Raw genomic sequence first — 21,497 nt, forward strand, 5'->3', positions numbered from 1 at the left:
AAATTACTATCAGCTCGTGTATTAAGATTTCTTTTGAATTTCCTTTCTATTAAAATGAGTAGGATTTTTCAAATACTTTTTCTTGTCTGGAGTGGAAGCATTGTATCCTGCTACTTACTTGAACTCTGGTAAGAGTCCAATTGACTCTTAGCTGACAAGCCAGTTCTAAGATTGACTTGTATACATCTTATCATAATGTCATGCTGAATTACTACAAAAAAAAAAAAAGCCCAATACATTTAACATGTCTTAAACAGCATGCACAGTTCCTGCACAAATCCTATCTTCTTCAGCAATAAGACAGCTTTTACTCTTCCTAATATATCACACTGTTATCTGTGTCTTGAGTTGCCTATCCAGGTAGGATTATTGGAAAGCTTGTGTCCTACTTGAGAGTATCTTATAAGGATGGTGTTAGCCAGTAGGGAAGAAGTTCATGGTTTGCTGAGAGCTGTCAGATAAAGATGAAGCTGTTTGATATCTCAGATCATGTGGAAAAAGTCAGCAAACAGCATGGCTCTGAGTGAGAGCTGTTTGAGCATGCTGTTCCCATCTGCCTATAATCACTGCTGCTTCCCTCAGTGGAACATTTCATACTGCAGGATTGTGTTGATCAGCAGCAAGTGGCTGTTACAAAAACTAGTGTCTGCTCTGGCCCATTTCTTTTTATATTTGCAGCAACTTTGTAAAACTGTTTATTTTCCTTTGTTTCCTTTATTTTAAAAAGAAAGGTTGCTACACTGTCCTACTTGGTCAAATTGATTTCTGTTTCAATAAATAATTATTCTTTATACTTTCTCCTTTCTTTCACTAATTCTTCAGTCTTCTCTAAAATATTTCTTGTGTAATCTTATATGTTGAAGAGACGTGCTAATAATAATAATATATATGGATCTCTGATAATTATTTTAGACTTAAACATAGTCAGGCACAGTTAGCTCACACAGTGATTCCCTGTGCAGTTCCCAAACATCAGCTACAGTTCACAAAGTTAAAAGTTACTTCTGGTGTATGCAGGTGAACTCCAGTATATTGAGCTTCTTACAGATGGAATTCATCTAGCAGCTGACTGGAGAAACAAACTGATTCATAGCTGGGATCCCATTCATGATGTGACATACCTCTGTCTCCTTTGCCAAGATATACTTCATGTGATAAATGGATTTTCTTTTCTATAGCACAAAAGTTAAAAATAATAGTAATAATAATAATAAAATCATACAAAAGAATAGGCCATGACCTGTACCTTGTTTGTACCAATGCTGCAACTGGTAATATTCCTAGTGATAAAGATAATGCACAAGTACAAACTGTCTTTAAAGAAAGCTCCTGTCAGTTAGATTTAATCAGCTGGAAATTTACATTGTGAGTTAATTATGCCCTGGGGTCAGTCTGTCTTACAAAACAGAACTACTTCTGCTCTCCCAGAGATCAACAAAAGAACAGAATAGAATAAATGGATTAAGGTACCACTTCTGAACTGTAATTAGCAGCAGGAGAAAAACTTGATCATAATCATAATTTACCTTTCTGTTCAATAATGCATTGAACTTGGTGCTTGAAGGTCTTTTCCATCCTAAATGATTCAATGAAAATCAGAGGAAAGATTTAAATGAAATCTAGTTTTGATTTGGAATATGCCCTGGAGTTTTTTAAATCTGGCAGATATTAAGCTTTCTGTCAGAACTTATTGTTTTTTTCCGATGAATGGCAACTAGAATGAGATGCACTGAGATTCTGAAATTCATAAGGAATGGGTTAGGGTCTTTGTGTGCTTCCTTTCTTTTCCAGACATCTGGCACTTAAGTGGAACATGGTGAGATTTATTACTTTTTTTTTCTTTCCCATGGCTCTATAAAACTTAAGTAGAATTTTCAGGTCAAAGTTATCTGGGCTTAGATAAAGCAAGCTATCCTTTAACAAGTTGAATTTATCTTTCTTTATTTTTGTTTATGGTTAACAAAAAATGCAGGTTTTTTAAGATGCATGCAGAGCACTTCACCACTGAGTGTTATGAGTGAAACAAAGAGCAAAACTGAGCTGTCCACTGCCTAAGAAAAGCCTTGACAAAGCACTGTCTCTGCCTTGCCCTCAAACAACAGAGCCATATCATTCAGTATGTGGAAGTGGTGAAAAGAAAACTCTTCAAGTTATAGCACTTAATTCTGTATTAGTATTGAGTGATGAAGGATGTAAATTACTTAACAAAATTGGAACTATGCTCCTGGTTATCTCCTCATTATTAAACCTAATAACATCTAGAACTTTGCTTCAAATTCTGAGTAATTAATTGCTAGTTAAACACTCAGAATTTTACTTTATATTAAAGATACACCTGCATTACACACGTATGGTCCTTTATTCCTCTTCTAATGTGACAGATTCTTAAAAGAAAGGTAGAACTGGAGACTTTCAGGCAGACAGAGGAGCAGCTCCTACATACATAAACTGGCTCTGCCCTGGAATAACCTGTACTGTTATTGGCAGCTTGGATGTACGAAAAAGGGGCAGATGACTCATCCACTGCTTCTGTGCAAGCAAAAAAGAATCATCTCAGTAGTACACAATTATAGACATTGTTGTTGGAAAAACCAAAGCTGTAGGATTATTTGGCATTTTTAACCAGATAGATAAAATGTCTCAAAATCAGAATGTGACAGGTTGTATGCCTCCTACCAGTTTCTCCTCCTGTTAGACAGAATATCTGCTGATATAGTTATAATGTATATCACTTTAGCAGTCAGTATACATTTTATTAGCAGGGACAGTGTGAGCAGCTTAATGCTCCAGTCCGAATCAGGACTTGGGCAATATGTATTTTTTTTCAATGTAAATTATTATTGCTCCCCTCCTATAGTAATAATAATAAATGTGTTTAACAATAAATGTGTTGTAAACAATTAATATTAATGTAAATACAGTTGCTGAGATAGTTTATCTACATGCTTTTCTTTTGGAGCAATTCTTCCATGTCCCCTTTGCATAGATATTAAACATTCCCCTGCATCAAATATATGTCAGTAACAACACTTACTCTAATATCAGAGTCTGTTATTACTTTAAAAAGCAAACTGCTAGAGCTACTGTGGATGAAAGAGTGGTGGAAGAGGCTATATTGTTAGACTGTTCCTAGTAAGTGGCAGCAAATAAAGACGATGTCACCTGCATGCAGCTGCAAGTATTGAGCTGAAAGAGTCCCTTTTCAGTCCACAGTCTCACTCACGAAGACTTATGAGAATGTTATGCACCAAGGGAGTTTTTAAAAGCCTGACCATCCAGCAGTTACAAAAACCATCACTAACACTGCAAAATGTTGTGTGCATTTAAACAGTCTATTTTCTGAACAAGCAGTTTAGGAGCAGGCTATTTTTATCTTCATAAAAATCAAAGTTTAGGACTTGGAGTGGCTGGATATGTGGTTCTATTTTTGGCCCATGGCAGCATTTGGAAGAGCAACTGGGACTTCTCCAGTGCATGTTTGGAGATATGACTAAGGGTGCTGGCCCACATCTGGAGAGGGATGTTCTCCAGAAGCAGATAAAGACCTGCTGTATGTGGAAGGAACTCTGCCGCTAACAATTAAAACTTCTCATTGTCACTGTTGCTATCACTCTGTCTCTTGTAACATTTTGCACTTGAATAAAATGCTTCATGGCCGGGAGGGAGAGTCCTTGTCAATTGGGCTGTGAGCAGCCAAGCAGGAAAAGAACATTTTATTTTAAAGGCAGTAACTGCAGGTATAGAAACAGACTGCTTCCTTCACTACAGAAGCTACACATAGAAATAGATATTTGTTCGGTAATACCTCGTGACTCTTCTCTATTCTTTAAAACTTGTATCAGCCACCAACCCTGAAAAAATATTTCTTTGTCAGCAGTAAGGGATTTGTCATTGCAAGAGAAAACATTGCATTTAGCTTTACCTTTGTGGGAATATTGGCTGGTAAAGTTTTCCCGTTTTCCTTTGCGATGAGGGGAGAAGGAGCAAGTTTGCATGTGATATTACTGCGGTACAGAAGACATACTGCTTTGACGTTATTGATGGATGGTGTCTCTAGACATCCTTATAAAGAAAAATTGTACTAGCTTTGTTAAAATTATTTTCCAAAATTTGTACTAGCAATGCAGATGGCTTTTCTGTCATCTTTCTTGTCATGTGTGAAATGAGTCCCTACCTCACTGACTCCAACTGCTCATCTGTGACCATTTCTGTTGCTTTCTGTGATGAAAGGCATAAAGACATGCGGCGGCAGCCTCTCCAGAATATAACTGAGCAGAGAAAAAGCACACTTTGGTTGAAAACCTGTTTGGCTTTTTTTTTCTTACCTGTTTTCCAAATCACCAACCTGAGGATGCTGCCCTGATTACTGTTTACATTATAAGATTCAGAAGATTTATTGTAAGATTTTACTTTCATGCTTTGTACTACCTAGTATGGATGTCTTCATGCACGAAAGTAATACAGATTACATCCTAAAGCACATTTAATTGCACTTAAGCTAAAAATCTATTTGTTGACAAACACTGCAGTAACAAATTAAAACTCTAGGCAGAAAAAGCAGCAACTTTTTAACCATTTAGTTGTTCCAAACTGCTAATAGTGTAACTTGTGATGGTGTAGTGTGTAATAAACTGTCAGCAGTTTGTTACCTTAATAATAATACCAGCATTATTATAGACCAATGCCAGATCAGGCTGTTGACAAACTAGGACAGTCCAGCAAATGTTACCTGCAAATAATGCACGACTTCAGTTCTTCTCCATTAAGGAACACCTATATGGCACGCATGCATTTAAGTTTGTCTAAAGAGATTTTGCAAATATCAATTTTGCAAACCTTAATGAAGAACTGAAGCAATTCTGAGCTCTGTGAACTACAGGGAATTATAGTATTATTAATTTGCTAACAAAGTCTTTTGTGGCACAAAATGAAATCTTTAGTATGTGACTGCAGAACCACACCACTAAAGTAAATAAAATTCCTCACTTTTTGGAACTAACATTTCTGTTAAAAAATAGGAGATTTTTTTCTATCCTCATTATTACCATGTTTTTGCAGTTACACAGCTGTGTGACTGTACAAACTAGTGACAAATTAGGCCAATGTAGCAAAATATTTCCTTCCATGATTGCAAGTGTAACTAAAATATATCTCACCTAAGGTGCTCAGATGCAATGAAGTTATTAGCATTAGCCAACTCATCTCCTTAATCTCTGTTGTAAGAAACAGATTTCTTGCCACTTGAATAAGTAGAATTAGGGTACTAGTGTCCTAAGAATTCATTTGATTGGCTTTTTACTTAACATCACTTCTCATCAGTCACTGGTAAAGCTAGTTTAAAGGAAGACAAAGCATTTTCCATGTTCATTCAAAAGCTGAGCACCCTACCTTCTCAACCAGCTGCACAAAGTGCACTATGTAATAATAGCAGAGAAGTACATGGGCTTGGCCCCAGTGCTCATCTATACTGTCAGGTCATTGACCAGACGTAATTTAAAGTAAGAGGATGTGAAGCATATATAGCATTTTCCCCTTAATTGTCTTTACTTATGTCTCCAGTTTAGAAAATTTCCAAAGGCCAGTATGTTTAGGAATCTAACTCAGTACAGCTGGGAGTCATCACGTTCCATTTGGCATTCATGTTCATTGCCAGAGAGCAAGCATTCGGTTTGTTCTTTCAAAAAGAAAGCATACAGAGGAGTGGCAGAACATTGCTATTTGCAATCTTTTGAATCATGTCTACATGCATACTTCTCATCTCTGCATCTGGTCCCTCACAAGCAAGTTACAGGCTCTTCCAATATGCTTCCATGTTAAACCAATGTCATCACACTGCAATGCTGAAGTGAGAAAAATAAAGAAACTGGAATCAAGCACGATGCTGAACTATGGTATTTGGGATGGCAAATTGAGAGTCAGCATGCCTATCCCCCACTCCTGCACCAGTAGCTTAGTCAAGATGTCTTGTGACCGCCTCACTCAAAGCCCAACTCCCACCACTGCCTCCTGCAGATGCATTCTGTAACAAAGCAGCATCTGCTTATGTACATTTTGTGTAGGATCAGATTTACTGCGCATACTCAGAGGACACCTACTGCATGGAGACCTGCAGGTGAGGCAGAGAAAGGAAAGCCTGGTTTGTGGTTCATGCAAAGTGTGTAGGAGGGAGCTGTCAGGTCCTGTCAGTGATGAGATGCAGAGGCACATGGCCAAGGCTGTAATGAAGATTAGTCAAATTTTCATTTAATAAAAGGCTTTTAATGCCTTTCAGACAAGGTAGCTTGGAAAATCGATTTTGGATAAAGTCCTTCTTCAGAAGCATATTGTTTTTGTTTTTTTTTAATCTGTACCTAGTGTCTTAATTCACTTTAGTATTACATATATGTATTCCATCAATACATTTTCATTGCAGCATAAGCTTAACTTCTCTGCTCTCTCCATTTTGCAAAGAAAAAGGACAGGGGATGAGGCTTATTAATAAATCACTCTGGGAAGACAGCCACATGGTATAGGCTTCAAAAAACAATATCTCTGCTTTTTCCAGTGGGCTTCATGATCTGCTAGGGTCATGGGCCCTCAGACTGGGGTCAGCCTGAGGCAATTCTCTTTAGTATCAGTCCATTGTTAGAAGCTATTTTCTCACCAGAAAAAAGAGAAGCTGCAAAGTGCAAAACAATCTTCCCCACTGCTGTCTGCATCGTGCTCCTGACAGAGCCTGGTTATATTTGAGACTTGAACATCAAGGCTGTTCACAGACCATGCTGGGGAGCATGTCATTTCAACCTGTCTCAGGGAAGGATCAAGACACCTCAGAGAAAGGGTAATTTTGAGGCCTCACAGTGTGCTGGCAGGTTGGACTGACATCCAGGATGTGCTAATCAGATTGCTAGCATAAAAGCCCAGCAAGTTTTGGTTTTTTTCAGTTATTGATTCTGTCTTGAAGGGGTGACAAATATAACCATGGGTTTGTTGCTTAGCTTCCCAGTGCTCAGTATATTGGAATATCAGATCTCCTCTTACCTATATTTTTGCTAAAAAGAGACAGCTTAATTTTTTTTGACTCAAAGCCTGTACAACACTTCCAGAGGTTTAGGTAGTCTGTAGTGTGATTACTCGTCATTTCAAATCTTAAGTCAAATATGCATTTTTTAAGTCCAATAATGGCAAATACTAAAATATCATTAATAGCCCAATAATAGTCTTAACTGAGTTCAGTGTTTTATTGCTGATTTACAGGCGAACATGATAAAAATAAATACCAATATTCTAAGTACTGACCAATTCCAGGCTCCAGTTTAAAGTGCACAGGCCTTAACATCTAATAATGGCCTTTAGTTGCACCAGAGAAGGTTCAAGTTGGATTTTAGAAAAATTTCTTCTCAGAAGGAGTGGTAATGAGTAGTGGCACTGAAACAGACTTCCCAGGGAAGTGGTGGATTCAACATCCCTGGAGGTGTCCAAGAAACATGAAGACATGACACTGAGGGACATGGTGAGTGGGCAAAGTGGAGATGGGTTGATAGTTAGACTAGGTGATCATAGAAGTCTTTTCTGGCCTTAATCATTCTGTGATTCTATCTGACATTTTTTAGGTAGTGGCTGTGGCCACCAGCTCTAGAAATCATTAGTTTAAAATGTAAGTTACTCAACAGTAATGACTGTTGAATCTGCCTTCTTTGGAAGATCATTGCTTTTGCTGCTGTCTTTTATTTTATTTTCTCTGTGATCTGGTGTTAGCCAGCCCTTCTAGTTTTGTAAGCTCTTCATGTCTTGTGATGTATTCACTGTTCCAGGTCACTAACAAGTAAAGAGAGAAGACTACAAATCTAACCACTTTAGAAGCTCTCATTCTCATAACAAACTCCCACCTAATTCTTTACTTTTTCCCATTTCTTTCTCTAAATATTAATAAGTTTTATCTCACTGAATATTGACTTGCACTTTGCAAACCTTAAATATTAGTTCTGTCTGAAATACTGCACTGGAGAATATCCACTGAAAAATATCCAGTGCAAACTTAACCAAACTTCCAGCACAGCTTAACCAAACACATTGTCTCTCTCTTCCCACATCCCTTCTGATGCAATGTTCACAAAAGCATTAATCAGGTTTGTTAACCAGGCCTGCCCTTTCATAATAGACATCAGCAGGCCCTGCCTGAGCATGAGTTCTGTAGCTAATTTAGCAGAAAGAGACCTTTCAGAGTATGCTGGAAGGCCAGTGAAGTGTATAAGCATGAGATTAGAGAAAGAGACCCATGCTGAAATGTGAGAATGAGGGGGACCTGTGTGAAGCCTTTGGCTGAGCACCATCACTGTGCACACTGGGTGGGAAACCAGCTCTGGCATGAAATGATCATTGCACTACTTAGTAGTGCCAGGGAAATCAAGGATTTTTGCTTGACAGTTATTTAAAGGAAATAAGAATAATTTGTTTTATTTTTCTACAGGCTAACACAGGGTGCATCCATCATGCATCATATTTTAAGTGCTCAGATGTAAGTTAAATATTAAAAAAAAAAAATAGTAATGTGCTGATGTAAGGCAATTATTTTGGATATGCAGAGAAGGGGTTTATGGGAACAATTAGCAGGTCAGCCCGCCATCTCCACAGCTGCTAGACCTGTCAGTTTTAATGTTTCAGCAGGAGATAATTTCCCTTACATTGGGAGTGTGTGTGAAGAGGGAGACCAAGAGCTCTTGTACCTTTCCATTATTTAATTTTTTAAACAGTGCATATTTCTTATGGGTAAAATACTTCCAACCATTTAATCACAGCAGCCTGTGAGAATGAGCTGCACTTCAGGTCCCACATGAGATGTAGGTTAAGGCCATGTGGGCATGAGGGTGAGATGATGTCAGTTGGACTTGGTGTTGGGATGGACTGAGCTGTGGGAAGCTGCAGTGGCCTGTCCCTTCAGAAGATGACTGCCAGAGAAATGTTCTCCTTGTGGCATCTGCCCCTACAAGGAGAAAGCTGGAGAGGTTGCCACAGAAGGTGATTTGGGCTGGTTTCTTCTCACCTTTCTGTCCCTGGTATGGCCTGCCTTGGAACTGAGTTGGCAACCCATATACACGCTGCTCTGACCTGTACCATGGAGACATCTCACTGACAAGGACACAGGACAGTTGTTGGACAGTCAAATATGTTGAACCTAGTTTATCATCTTATGGAACAGCAGAAATCAGGCCTCTGGTTGTGCTGGTGTTGGAAATGATCCGTTAAATACAAGTGCTTGCATTCAAGAATATATCAGTACTTGGGATTCAGGGCTGTCAAAATGAGCATACTCTGAGATTCCAAGTACCTGCTTTGTGAAATGTATAACAAGATGATCTTCTGCTGAATAAGCAAAGGAGGAGAGACAAGTTTTTGCGTGGATAATTTAGGGAAGTACCCAGAATAAGAGATATATAATTTTTTCATTTATATCTTCTAACAAAGATGTTTCTATCTTACTGAATCTTTGAATGCAGAACTCTTTTTTTCCCTTATATTGTAAAATACTACAAATTAAAGATCCTTATCAACTTTTAAGTTGTTTATTATTTTATGAGTTCTAATTATGGACAGCTGTGGTTGACTTAGCTATATATCATTTTCTGAGGCTGTCAACTACTCTTAAGCCTTCTTTTCTTCTGGCAAATTATCTCATAGAAATAGTGCTGATCTGCTAGGAATAAAACTTCATTGCTATCCAAGTATATTAACTTCAGTCCCTGAACCTCCCAGTCTAGAACTGGAGATAGAAACAGCAAGACAAGAGGGATGCTAATTGAAGTGCAAATGCCTACAGACAGTTCCATTTACTTTGTTGATTCAGATTTCTTAGCTTGGTGTCAGTGATGCAGTAGAAGAAAGAATTTATGTGGCAGTGAAGTTGGTGGTGAGGTGAGACAGTATACTCTGGAGAAAAACAGTATGGAGTGGGATTTCAAATCAGGGCTGGAAAACACAGACATACCCCAGTCAAAAATTCCTGACTCATACCCTATTAGAGAAGTCCTCATTGAGTTAAAAATTTGGTCAGAGTAGGTAAAGTCTTCAGTGAATACATAGAGGGAAAGCAAGTTATGTGACTGCTCTGTGATAAACACAGGCATTAAAGCTTTTCCATCCTTGAAACAGCTATCTCCCAAAGAAACATCAGTATGGACAAAAATACTAAGCACAGTACAGGGAGTAAGTTCATATACAGTAGCAGGACAATGTCAGCCAGCAACCATTCCTAAAGTATTACGAAATGATGATTTCAAAGTAGCCAAGAACATTTAGAACGCTTCATTTTAAAACAAAACAGCAGTCATTACTATTATCAAAATCTTCATGTTTTAAAGCTGCATGCTTTTTTAAGAATGATGCACTGATGTAAACTATAGGCAATTCAAATTGAGCAGTGTAATCCTGGGTTTAGCTGCATACCTGTTGTCCTTCTGTTTGAATATTAATGATTTAAAGACCTGAATAATATATCTAGGTAATTTATATATATGAAGTAACATCTTTAGAACTTTATTTCAGTTTTTTTCTGAGATCTGCCTTTCTCTATCTAAGTGGTCAATATGGTGTATACGATTTCAAATACAGATATTCTGCTCCTTCTATAAGGTGAATGGAAAACAGACATTAATAAAAGAGACCACTGACTAAAATTTCATTCCTCTGAAATTTTCATGTGGGAAAACAGTCTGTGCTGCCATCCTGCATCTAATTTGATCTACTTGGCAGATAAAACACAATGGAATTTACAAGTATACATATTTACATTGCAAACTCATCAGAACTAATATAACAGGAGTGGAAACACAACACATCTCCATACAGATCAACTGTGCAGATCTTTGGTTAATTCTTCCGTTTCTTTTCTGGTTCTGACATGGGAAGCACAACATACCTAGTGCTGGTCATCAGAGTTTGGGTCAGTTTTGAAAGAAAAACTTCATAAAGCAATGACCCTCTGCATGCAAGAGCAGACAGTGAGCTGCAAGGGAGATAAGGCAGAACTGAATTCAGAGTCTGAGAAATCATCAATGAGAGAGATCTGAACAAAGGAAAATAATAATGTGAGGAGCTGAAAGAGACAGATGCTGGGCTTGCAGCCAGCTGAACCGCATCACTTACCTGAAATATTTTTGACAAGTTGTCAAAGAGGGCTTGACCAGCACTGACTTTGTGCTTGACACCTCTGACCGTGCCATTTTTGCTGAGAATGTTGACTCGCTTTGTACCAAAACCCTTCTCTTTCGTGGCTCTGACTAAAATGAGTAAGTCATCCTGCTCATTTTCGTTTTCATCGCACTCAGAGCCACCATGCCCATTCTGCTGGCCCTCCACCTCGCTCAGCCGGCTGGTCTGGTCAGTCTCTGAGCTGCTGGTGTATTCAGAGTCCAGTGAGTCGGTGGCCTCCCCATCAGCATAGACCTCCTTCAGCACCCGTCCGCTGTGTGAGGATGCCACACGGAACCGCACTTTCCTTGACAGCCTCTCACTTTCTGCCTTCACCTCACCCTTGAACATGGTCTCTTCCACTGATATAAGCAGTTTGCATTGTTCCAGGGTAGTGCCCATCGGGTCTGCCAGTTTGTCACGCTTAACAACAATACCAGCGCTGTTTTCTTCTGATGAGGATTCTCATATTAAGCCAGAGAGGATTCCCAAGAACCTACGCTGCTATTCAGCAGTTAATAATGAATGTGTTTGTGCTATGGTTACCTTTAAACTAAAACCTGTAAAATGATATCGTCAATTAAATATTAAAGAGCCATTGTGTAGTTTTTAGCACTAAGGAAGAAAAGGAGAAATTATATTATTTGAATAAAAAGTCAGAACTGTACATGATTAACACAGACAAAGACGTCCCAGGAATTTGTGTAAATGCAATGTTTGTTTGCTGAAGAAGGCAAAAAGGAAGAGTTTTTCACAAGATATGTAGATGCACGGCTGTTCGTACACATTACACCTGAGGTGAAAATTGTTGTCCTGAACACTGAAGAGGAGTCAGTGATGGGAACATCTTTCATCGCTACACTTGATTCACCTACCACCCATACCTCAGTCGCCAAAGTTTTCTTTTTATGTAAACTTACAGCAATTAGGAAGAGCCATGACTTAGTGTTCTGTGATGCTGGCCTTCTCACAGACTGCCAGAGAAGTAGAGAAACAATTAGTCACAATTTCCTACAGAATAACACAGTGATATTAAATGGAACTAAACCACTGCTATTATCACACAGTTACCATGGCTCTATTTTCTTGTTTTCCTCAAAGGGCTTCACCAAGGGAATGTGAACAAAAGGAGAAAACTAATTAATTGGGGAAACAAGCAGCAAACAAAGAAATGAAGGATTAGGTGGATTCCATAGTAAGGGAAGAAAATTCTGTCACCACATCACACCAAATCATAAGCTGAGCTTGGAGCAGTATTGAGCACCCTACTATAGGTGTGTATATATAGTATAAATGCTATGGAAACTTCAGTTTTCCATGTCCATTCAATATAATGTAGTAAAACATATGAAGACAAAGCATGATGATCTATACTTACAGTGCTTTACTTTCATTTTCTCCATTTGAAGTAAAATGCATATCATCATCTGAAGCAGCATCAAAAACCACATTCATTTCCTACTTTTCTGGCAAATGTTCCCTATGCACTCTCTATAGCTTCATTTCTCTCTAGCCTCGTGAATAATGAATGGCATCCTGAAGCCTGAGCCCCTCAGGCAAGAAATGAGTCCCTAGATGTTCAGCTATCCCAGGATGATAACACATGAGCGGCTGCAGAGCTTTGCTCATCTGAGGAGGCTTTCTGGACAAGATTTTAGAAATGTGAGCTCCAGTCATTCAGAAATTAGATAGCAGTTATCACAGCTTTCTTTTGAGCAGGAGACATTAAACGCTGCACTTCAGCCCAAGATCACACTTCTTCAGAATCAGCTATGAAATCACTTATTTTTCACCTGTAAATCAGGAACATAATTTATTAGTGACACTTTCTAGCATTAGTAGTTGCCACATTTCTTTCAAAAAGGAAAGGTCACTATTTTATCAGCTATATCTATAATCAACTGTACTATTAACTACATTAATTTGCTACATTATCAACCAAAACTATTAATACAGGTTAAAAAAAATAGAAAGAAGTAAAAATAATAAATAAGAGAAGTTAAAATCAACTGCTATTCATCTTCCAGACAATAAAAATGGTCAGTACTAATATTGCATGCAAATACCTTCTAAAATTCATTTTAGGTGATGGATTGGGATTGATACTCATTGTAATGTAGCTGCTTGCCACAGGATAGCAAATACTGTTCATTATTACTAAAAGCTGACTCTGAAATATTAGCATTTTGTAGCAGAATGATTGCTTCAAAATATCTTTTATGCAATTACTCAGATAGGACCAGAAGGCACCTAAATAAAACATTGAGCCTGTTGCCTACCCCAGAACTGGCTGTATCATGGTATGATGTGATTACTTGAGTGAAATCCTCTTAGAAATATGCTAAATTATCTTCTTCCTATTGATTTTTATTATTATTATGAAATAAAATACAAGTGCTTTGAATTGCCACAAATTAAGAAATCTGAGCTTCTATAACAGAAACATTTGACAAAACTTATTTACAATATTTTTAATCTCCAATAAATGATGCTATGTATTTTTAACATAGAAACCACTTTATTCTAATTGCAGACTGTGAGCAAGTAGTAGATTTGATGATATCTCAGTAATTTAAAAAGTTAATGTAGCATTGAAGAGATGTAGAATTAATTTGTACAACGTTTTAAAGATACTTTAAATACAGTTAATAACTTGTTCTCTGATAGCAGGAAATTGGCTTGCCACATAGTTTCATGGCATTTCCATTATTCACTGGAAAATATGTTCGTGTCAAACAACAAAAACAAACTGTATACAGGATTTTCTTTATAGAAAAGCAGGCAAGCACAGTGGAGAATGCCCCTTGACAGAGGCATTTACACACACAATGTTTCATCTTGACATTCCAGCTGTGTATCTCTTCTGAGTAAATGTGACTTTGGGGGCAAGCGCATATAGCCAGCAGGGAATGGATTACAGACTCTAAACTGATTATATTCATGACATAAGACATCTGAGAGTTCAAAGAACTGAAATGCACATTTGTACCATCTGTGGGTGCATGCTATCAACGAACAGAAAGGATAGACTTTGACTAAACATCTCTGTATCTCCTGCACAATTAAATTTGTTCACTCCTGTAATGAATGCTGACACTAACCCTGCTTATTCACTTTGGTGATGCATGCTTCCAGCTGATATGATTGTGCTTCTCATTTCCTACCTTCTCCCAACAAAGTTACTTTCATTCAGAGTTATTTCTTTAAATAATAATAATAATTTTTTAAAAAATGCAGCACAATTTGGGACTAATGAGACATTTCTTTCTTGCAACAATGAATCTTCTTGAAACACCTGGCTGTTGTTTCTTCTTGGTTTGATTTTAATATTTGGGCACTGGGACAGCCAGTAAACATAAAGACAAAACCTGTGGAGAAGAAGCTGAGATTTCTGAGAGCTATTAGTAATGGGTGAATGGTTGGACTGGATGATCTTTTAGGTCTTTTCCAACCTTGGTGATTCTATGATTCTCCTGAACAGGCAATCACTGTGTAATGGAAATGCTGTCATGGCTTGAATCAGTCACTGAACACCTGGTAGGGAGGCAGGACCAACCCCAGGGAGCTCAGGTGCGTGCAATACACCTGTGTCACCAGAAGGAGTGAAGCCAGAATCCAGCCCTTCCCAGACCTTATTTAAGTGCTGGCAGAGGAGCCAAAGGTCTTTTGTTGGAGATCCCTTTGCCCCTAAGGCTTTCTGAAGGTAAGCAGATTTCCCCCACCCTCTGTGCCACCAGATGCATTTGAGCAAGTCCTCATTTGCTGCAGCCTAGAACGTTTCTGCTCTATTGTTGCTGTGCTTTCTGTTGTATTAGAGCTTTACACACTGTAGGTACTACAGCTGCATACACACTACATCTATTTTTAGGCCGTGGAGAAGGAATGAGTAACAAGGAACCAGACCAGTCCATTAGCTTGATGTTGCTGTTAAGTAACATCATTTCCAGTAAAATCCTCACTCTTAACCACATAGAACTTTATCAATAAGTTAAAAGGAATACAGAACATGGTGCTTCTGTTACTTATTGACAAACTTCTTGACATACAGTTCAGGAAATTGCCCTCAAGGAAGCCCTGTGGAGAGGTGCTAAACACTGTAGCCTGGAATACAGACATCTGCTCCCAGACATACTTCTGAGACTCCTCCATGCTCTTATAGGCAGCATGCAATCCACTGCCTCTTTCCTACATGAGAGTAGCTAAATGCTAACTTACTAGTTTAGTCTAAATATATACCCTTTAAATTACTGTAATTAGGTCAGGTGAGACAAATTATTTGAGGATCACATTATGCAAAAAGTTAGTCTTACAGCTGTATCAGAATGTAAGAAAAAGCAGAAAAGAATAAAGGGAAACACTAGCCTCATGTGTAACCCTTACAATGTCTTTAACAGCTAGGTGTTTTAGGTCTATAAATGTCTGAGGTGTGGGGGGCAAAATGGTGAGGCCAAACTCTTTTCAGCAGTGTGTGGATTCAGGATAAGGGGAAACAGCCAGAAACTGGAGCATAGGAAGTTCCGCACAAACGTGAGGAGTGGTGAGTTTGATGGAGCACTGGAGCAGGCTGCCCAGGGAGGTTGTGGAGTCTCCTTCTCTGCTGATATTCAAGACCCGCCTGAGTGCCTACCTGTGTGACCTGGTGTAGGGAACCTGCTTTGGCAGGGGGGTTGGACTCAGTGATCTCTGGAGGTCCCTTCCAACCCCTATGATTCTGTGATTCTGCATCATATACATACTAGAGTTCATCATTTGTGTACATGCATATTTATATTCATGCTTTTATTTCAGCATTTTATGCAAGCAGATAGACTATCCCAGGTACCTAATTTCTGCACATTTTCCTCAGGAGATGATCACGCATCAATGAGAATTAGCTGTAGTAAGACATTTGAAAGATAATCTAGCCACTTGATTAAGCATTTCTTCATTTTGCTGAAGAAATGTAGACCACAGGCTATACACTGCTAAAGACTGCATGACAATCCCATTGACTGGAGATTAAATGGAAGTCAAAGTAACCAAAGGTTGCTAGAATATTGATACACAAATTAAATTAAAAATTAATCATAAAAATTAAACTTTGAGAATAAAACAGAGGCCTTAAAATCAACTAGACTGTAATCTCTCACTGCCTTCTTAATTTCTGAACAAGTGATAATTTCAATAGAGCAGCTTAACCTGTGACGAATTGCAATGCTTTATTGATGCACAGCTTAATTGAGGCCATTTTGCTTTATGTTCTTGTGGGTTACTAAGTACATGTAGCTGTAGGTTGCTCTGCTACCATTCATACTGATGTCATTCATCATTAGACAGGTGGCATGAATTCACAATGACGTCTTGTGACATTAATTCTTATTTGCTCTACAAATTCCATTTGCAGCCACTTCTATAGTGCTGGTGGTAATCAGAAGCATATTGTAATCTCTCATTGTTAACGTACAATTAGAAGAACAGTTGTGAGGACACAGATATTTGAAAACCTGGATTCCCAGCCTCTTCTGGCAAGCGGGTTGAAAATCTGAGCTTATTTATTCTGTTACAAGGAAGTCTTGTTTGTGAACTACAACAACAAAGAAATAGATCTAGAGATTACAAAAGTAGATTATTTGGATCATAAATGGTAAATATACTGCAAAATACTGCAGATTAACTGCAAGGTAATATCTTTACTATAGTAAAGTTCATAAGGACACACTGAGCATACCCAGGTACACATCAGAGTCTGTTGTTTGTCAATTACAGGGGCTAAACAGAAATACTACAAATTAGAGCAGACTGAGCACAATTGCTGTTATAATGTTTAATTAGTCATATCATAAGTGCTTTATGTTGCCACTTCTTTTGGTTTGTAGATTTTATTTAACTTCTGTCAAACAATTTAGAATAGTGGGGCGTCTGTGTCTATTTGTTTGCATTAGTGAGTTGGTTTGTTATTTCTTTGATTTACATAATGAAGTACTTAAACAAATGAGGAAATCAACACAGGTATCTAGGCCACATACAGCTGCACAAGGAGTAAGAGTTCACATGGGATCTCTCCATTACTCTTTTGCCATGGTAACAGAAACCCTTTATTTTTGAGCTCTTTAGGGAGACATGTTATCTTTAACTTTAAATTAATTCATGGGTATTTCAACATAGTTCTTTCACTTCTGCTCTTGCCATGGTAGATTTCTGTAGGAGCCAGGCTGCTGAACTACACGCAGAAGCAGCGGTTCATGAAAACTTTCTGTCTTTATGAAGGAGATCCACTTATGCTGAAGTCTTATATTGTGTACTTTGGGCAAAGAAAAGACATTACTTAAATCTGCTGAATAGTTAAACCATTCAAGAAACAGGCAAGATTTCTTCTTTAGGTGAGCTTGTCAAATACTGCTAGCCTACTGACCACAATATTAGAGCAATAGCTGAAAGGTTTGACCTATGTCATATCTCTGGTAACAGACTATCACTTATTTTGTTTCATGTAGCCCATCTAGAAATTCATTGTTCATAGCCTCTTTTTTTTTTTTTTTTTCGTCCTAGTCATGTTAGTGGTCATCACAGGATAAATGTTAGCTGTCTTTCCAGAAGACTTTTCTTGTAGTTGGCTGTCAAAATCTTTCATGGCCATGAACTATAGAGATCTCTGATATATTTTTCATTGTGTTCTATTTGTTCAGGTAAAAACTGAGGACAGGCACTTACATTTCAAGAGGCTATTTCCATTTTTACCGTAACAGTGGGGATAGCAGACATGATTCTTGTTTCAGGAAGATGAGGAACATTATAACAGCAATTTGTGGGGGAAAGAACAATTGTATTATGAAAAAAATATACACGTGGAAAACATGCGTCAGTTCAAGAGAGATCAGAAGCATGTGAAATAAAAGGTAATTGTTCTGTCAGATTGTTCCCTTTTGTTCCCTGGTATAATCAATATTGTAGTTTCACATAAAGCAGCCTCACCAGCAGCAGATATACCAGAACCCTGTCCTAAGATGCCTCATATATTTATACATTTATTTCTCTTAGCTTCCAGTAGGAACGTGGACAATGCACTGGGTCTGTGGCAGAAAAATAAATGTAACACAAGTATTGGGATTAAGAATCCAGTATTCAGTTATGGTAGAGTAAAATGAGAGGAAAGAACTAACACAGGTAAAATTCAGTTTGGAACTACTCTTCCTGAAACTACCATGTGTTAAGTAGCCTAATTAAGTTTTTCATGGTTGCCTTGTTTGCAGATATTATCTCTGGGTAATAACCGCTATATAAAATATAAATATAATTCTAGTGCACTTCTATCATTCTGTGACTTCTAAATATGTGTATGCATGCTTTACTACATAAAAGACCTTATAGCACTATAAAGTTGGCATGTTTGGGCTACAAGTTGCTTTCAGTATTTTGTACAAATTCCAGCCAAACTGTTGCATTCTACATCGATAACTTTCCCTGTGTTCCTAATTAGATATGGTGATCTTCCCCTCACTTTACTATATTCTTTTCAACAGCTGCTGAGTCCTAATGCTGAGCTGTCAGCGTTTCATCAGTGAGTGACCTTATTTAAATGCTCTTTTAAAAGGTCCTTGGAGACAATAAAGATTTAATTATATAGCTTTACTGGGATTACTCTGAGATGCTTTTAAAGAAATGAAAGGGACTTAGAAGTACTGAGAGTAGGCTTCAGGATTTAAATTTTATTCTTACATTGTGAAAATGTTTTTCAGATTGGTTTATACCAGTTGGCTTCCAATTGGTAATATGTGGGTTTGGACTTTACCTTGGAGGGAATCAGTGACGTCAACACTAACCCTTTCTTAGCCAGATATACTCTTCTGCAGTGATATGTAATATGCTACTGCTTGCAGGCTGTATGGAAATCATTCCTGAGCAGGCAAATATCTGCCATAATCCTATACCTGACCTGAGGCATAGGTCCTGCATGCCTCCTTCATGATTTCCAATAGATAGCATTTATGAGATTTCATGCCTTTAAAGACTTTTGATATGCTTTCATGCATGCTTTTAAAGCCTTTGACACTGTTCCCCACTACATTCTCATGGAGATGATGGCTGCCCATGCTTTGGATGGATGGATGCTCTGCTGGGTGAAGCACTGGCTGGATGGCCAGGCCCAAAGAGTTGTGGTCAATGGAGTTAAATATAGCTGGTGGCCAGTCAAAAGTGCTGTCCCCCAGGACTCGGTACTGGGGCCACTTGTATTTAACATCTTTATTAACAGTCTTGATGAGGGGATTCAGTGCATTCTCAGTAAGTTTGTGTTTGACACCAAGTTGGGGAGGGAGTGTTGATCTGCCTGAGGGGAGAGAGGCACTAGAGAGGGATCTGAATAGACTGGACCAAGGTAAACTGTATGAGTTTCAATAGGGCCAAGTGTCAGGTTCTGCATTTTGGTTGTGACAACCCTAGACAACACTACAGGCATGGGGAGGAGTGGCTGGAAAGCTGCCTGATGGAAAGGGACCTTGTATTGATGGATAGTCAGCTGAATATGAGCCAGCAGTGTGCCCAGGTGGCCAAGAAGGCCAATGGCATCCTGGCCTGTATCAGGAATGGTGTGGTGAGCAGGAATAGGGAAGTCATCCTGCCCCTGTACTTGGCACTGGTGAGTCCTCTAGTACTGTGTTCAGTTTTGGGCACCTCTGTACAGAAAGGACATGCAGGAGCTGAAGCAGGTCCAAAGAAGGGCAACATGGCTTGTGAGGGGCTTGGAAAATATGCCCTATGAGAAGTGACTTTAGGAACCAGGGGTATTGGGGAAAAGGATGCTGAGAGGAGACCTCATTGCTCTTTCCCAATATCTGAAAGGTGTTCACAGCATGAGCAGAGCTGGTCTCTTCTCACTGGTGGCAGGTGACAGGATGAGGGGAAATGACCTTAAGTTGTACCAGGGTAAGTTTAGGTTGGATATCAGGAAAAACTTCTTAACAGAAAGGGTTGCCAGGAGCACTGGAACAGGCTTCCCAGGGAGGTGGTTGAGTCCCCATCCCTAGATGTGTTTAAAAACTGCTTGGATGTGGTGCTCAGGGGCATGATTAAGCAGGGGATTGTTAAGGTAGTATGGTTAGGTTATGGTTGGACTTAATGATCTTTAAGGTCTTTTCCAACCTGAGCAATTCCATGATTTTATGAAACATCAAACCAAGACACTCATAAACTACATCTATTAATTTAGAATCATTGTTTGCATCTCTGGCTTTCAGAGGAGAAAATCATCTTCAGCACTTCCCTCCTATCAGTTTTTTCTCCTTAGAAAATTACATCATTATTGTGATTGTAGACAGCAGATACTCCAGAGGTAATAATATATAACAATGCAGCTTAGCTTTTACTTTGCATGTGGGAATAAAAGTGATGAAAATAAGATAAAGGACTTTCATTTAGGTACGTTATTACTAGAAAATGGTACAACTGGAGTCTTTCTGTGGCCTTCTTTTATTCAAAACTTGATAAATACTTACTTACTGTTTGTTCTCCATTTCTGCACATTATTGTTGAGGTGGGAAAAAAAGACTACAGAATCTCATGAAGTTGTGTGGTTATCTTCAGCTGTGTACATGACTATTCACATATGTAACAGCAGACTGGCTGTATGAGGAAGGTGATCTGCCTACTCTGTGATTTTTCTGTCTGGCTTCTAGTTGACAAGCTCAGTGCCTGGGCTGTTGTGCTGCTCTTAATTGAAGATATGGTCACTATCAATATTGGTGGAGGAAATATTTCTGTGTGTACCAAAACCTGGATGGAAAATGAAGGATAGTGTTTCACACAGTCTTCAGCATAGCAGTATCACATCAGCTTCATGTTGTTTAGCCTAGAGGAGATTTATTAGCTGTGAATTCCCAAAGTTGATTCTCTATGAGGCCGAGAGGCAGGACCATACACAAACGCAGAAGAGACTGGACTGGGGTGATTTCTGTACCTCAGTAATCAATGGATGTGCCTAGAGGTGAACAGAAAGAGGCGGCAGAGAATCTGGGCATTGCCTTGCTTAATGGCTAAGCTAAGTATGAGAGGCATGAGTATCTGAGTCATTCAGTCTCTGCACATCTTGGCCATCCCTCTGGGATCAACTCACAAAGCAAATAACATCTACAAATGCTCGTCTGTGGCAACTAGTGAAATCATGCTTATGTGGAATGAAACTCCTGCTTTACACTGACAAATGAAGAGCTTAACCTGTGTAAGTGAGGGAGAAGAGGTGGTTTGCATAAGGTCACAGGCATGCTGGGGGGGATACAGGACCCTAACATGGTCAGTACAGTCAGAAGGCATCCCAGCGACATGTATGTGGGGCCAGGGGCACTGTCAGAAGATGGGGC

The 21,497-nt window shown here is 38.7% G+C and overlaps 1 protein-coding gene across 1 annotated transcript in view; it reads right to left on the bottom strand.

The window, feature by feature from the left end:
* Positions 1-12,447, bottom strand: part of GRXCR1 (glutaredoxin and cysteine rich domain containing 1) — a 33,032-nt gene extending 20,585 nt beyond the window's left edge. The window contains exon 1 of the mRNA XM_015862377.2: positions 11,122-12,447. Within this exon, the coding sequence (XP_015717863.1) occupies positions 11,122-11,568 (447 nt within the window). The 5' untranslated portion in view covers positions 11,569-12,447. The remainder of the gene's footprint in view (positions 1-11,121) is intronic.
* Between the last annotated feature and the right edge of the window lie 9,050 nt (positions 12,448-21,497).

This window comes from Coturnix japonica, chromosome 4, assembly GCF_001577835.2.
Source record: "Coturnix japonica isolate 7356 chromosome 4, Coturnix japonica 2.1, whole genome shotgun sequence".
In the NCBI taxonomy this organism is placed as follows: Eukaryota; Metazoa; Chordata; class Aves; order Galliformes; family Phasianidae; genus Coturnix; species Coturnix japonica.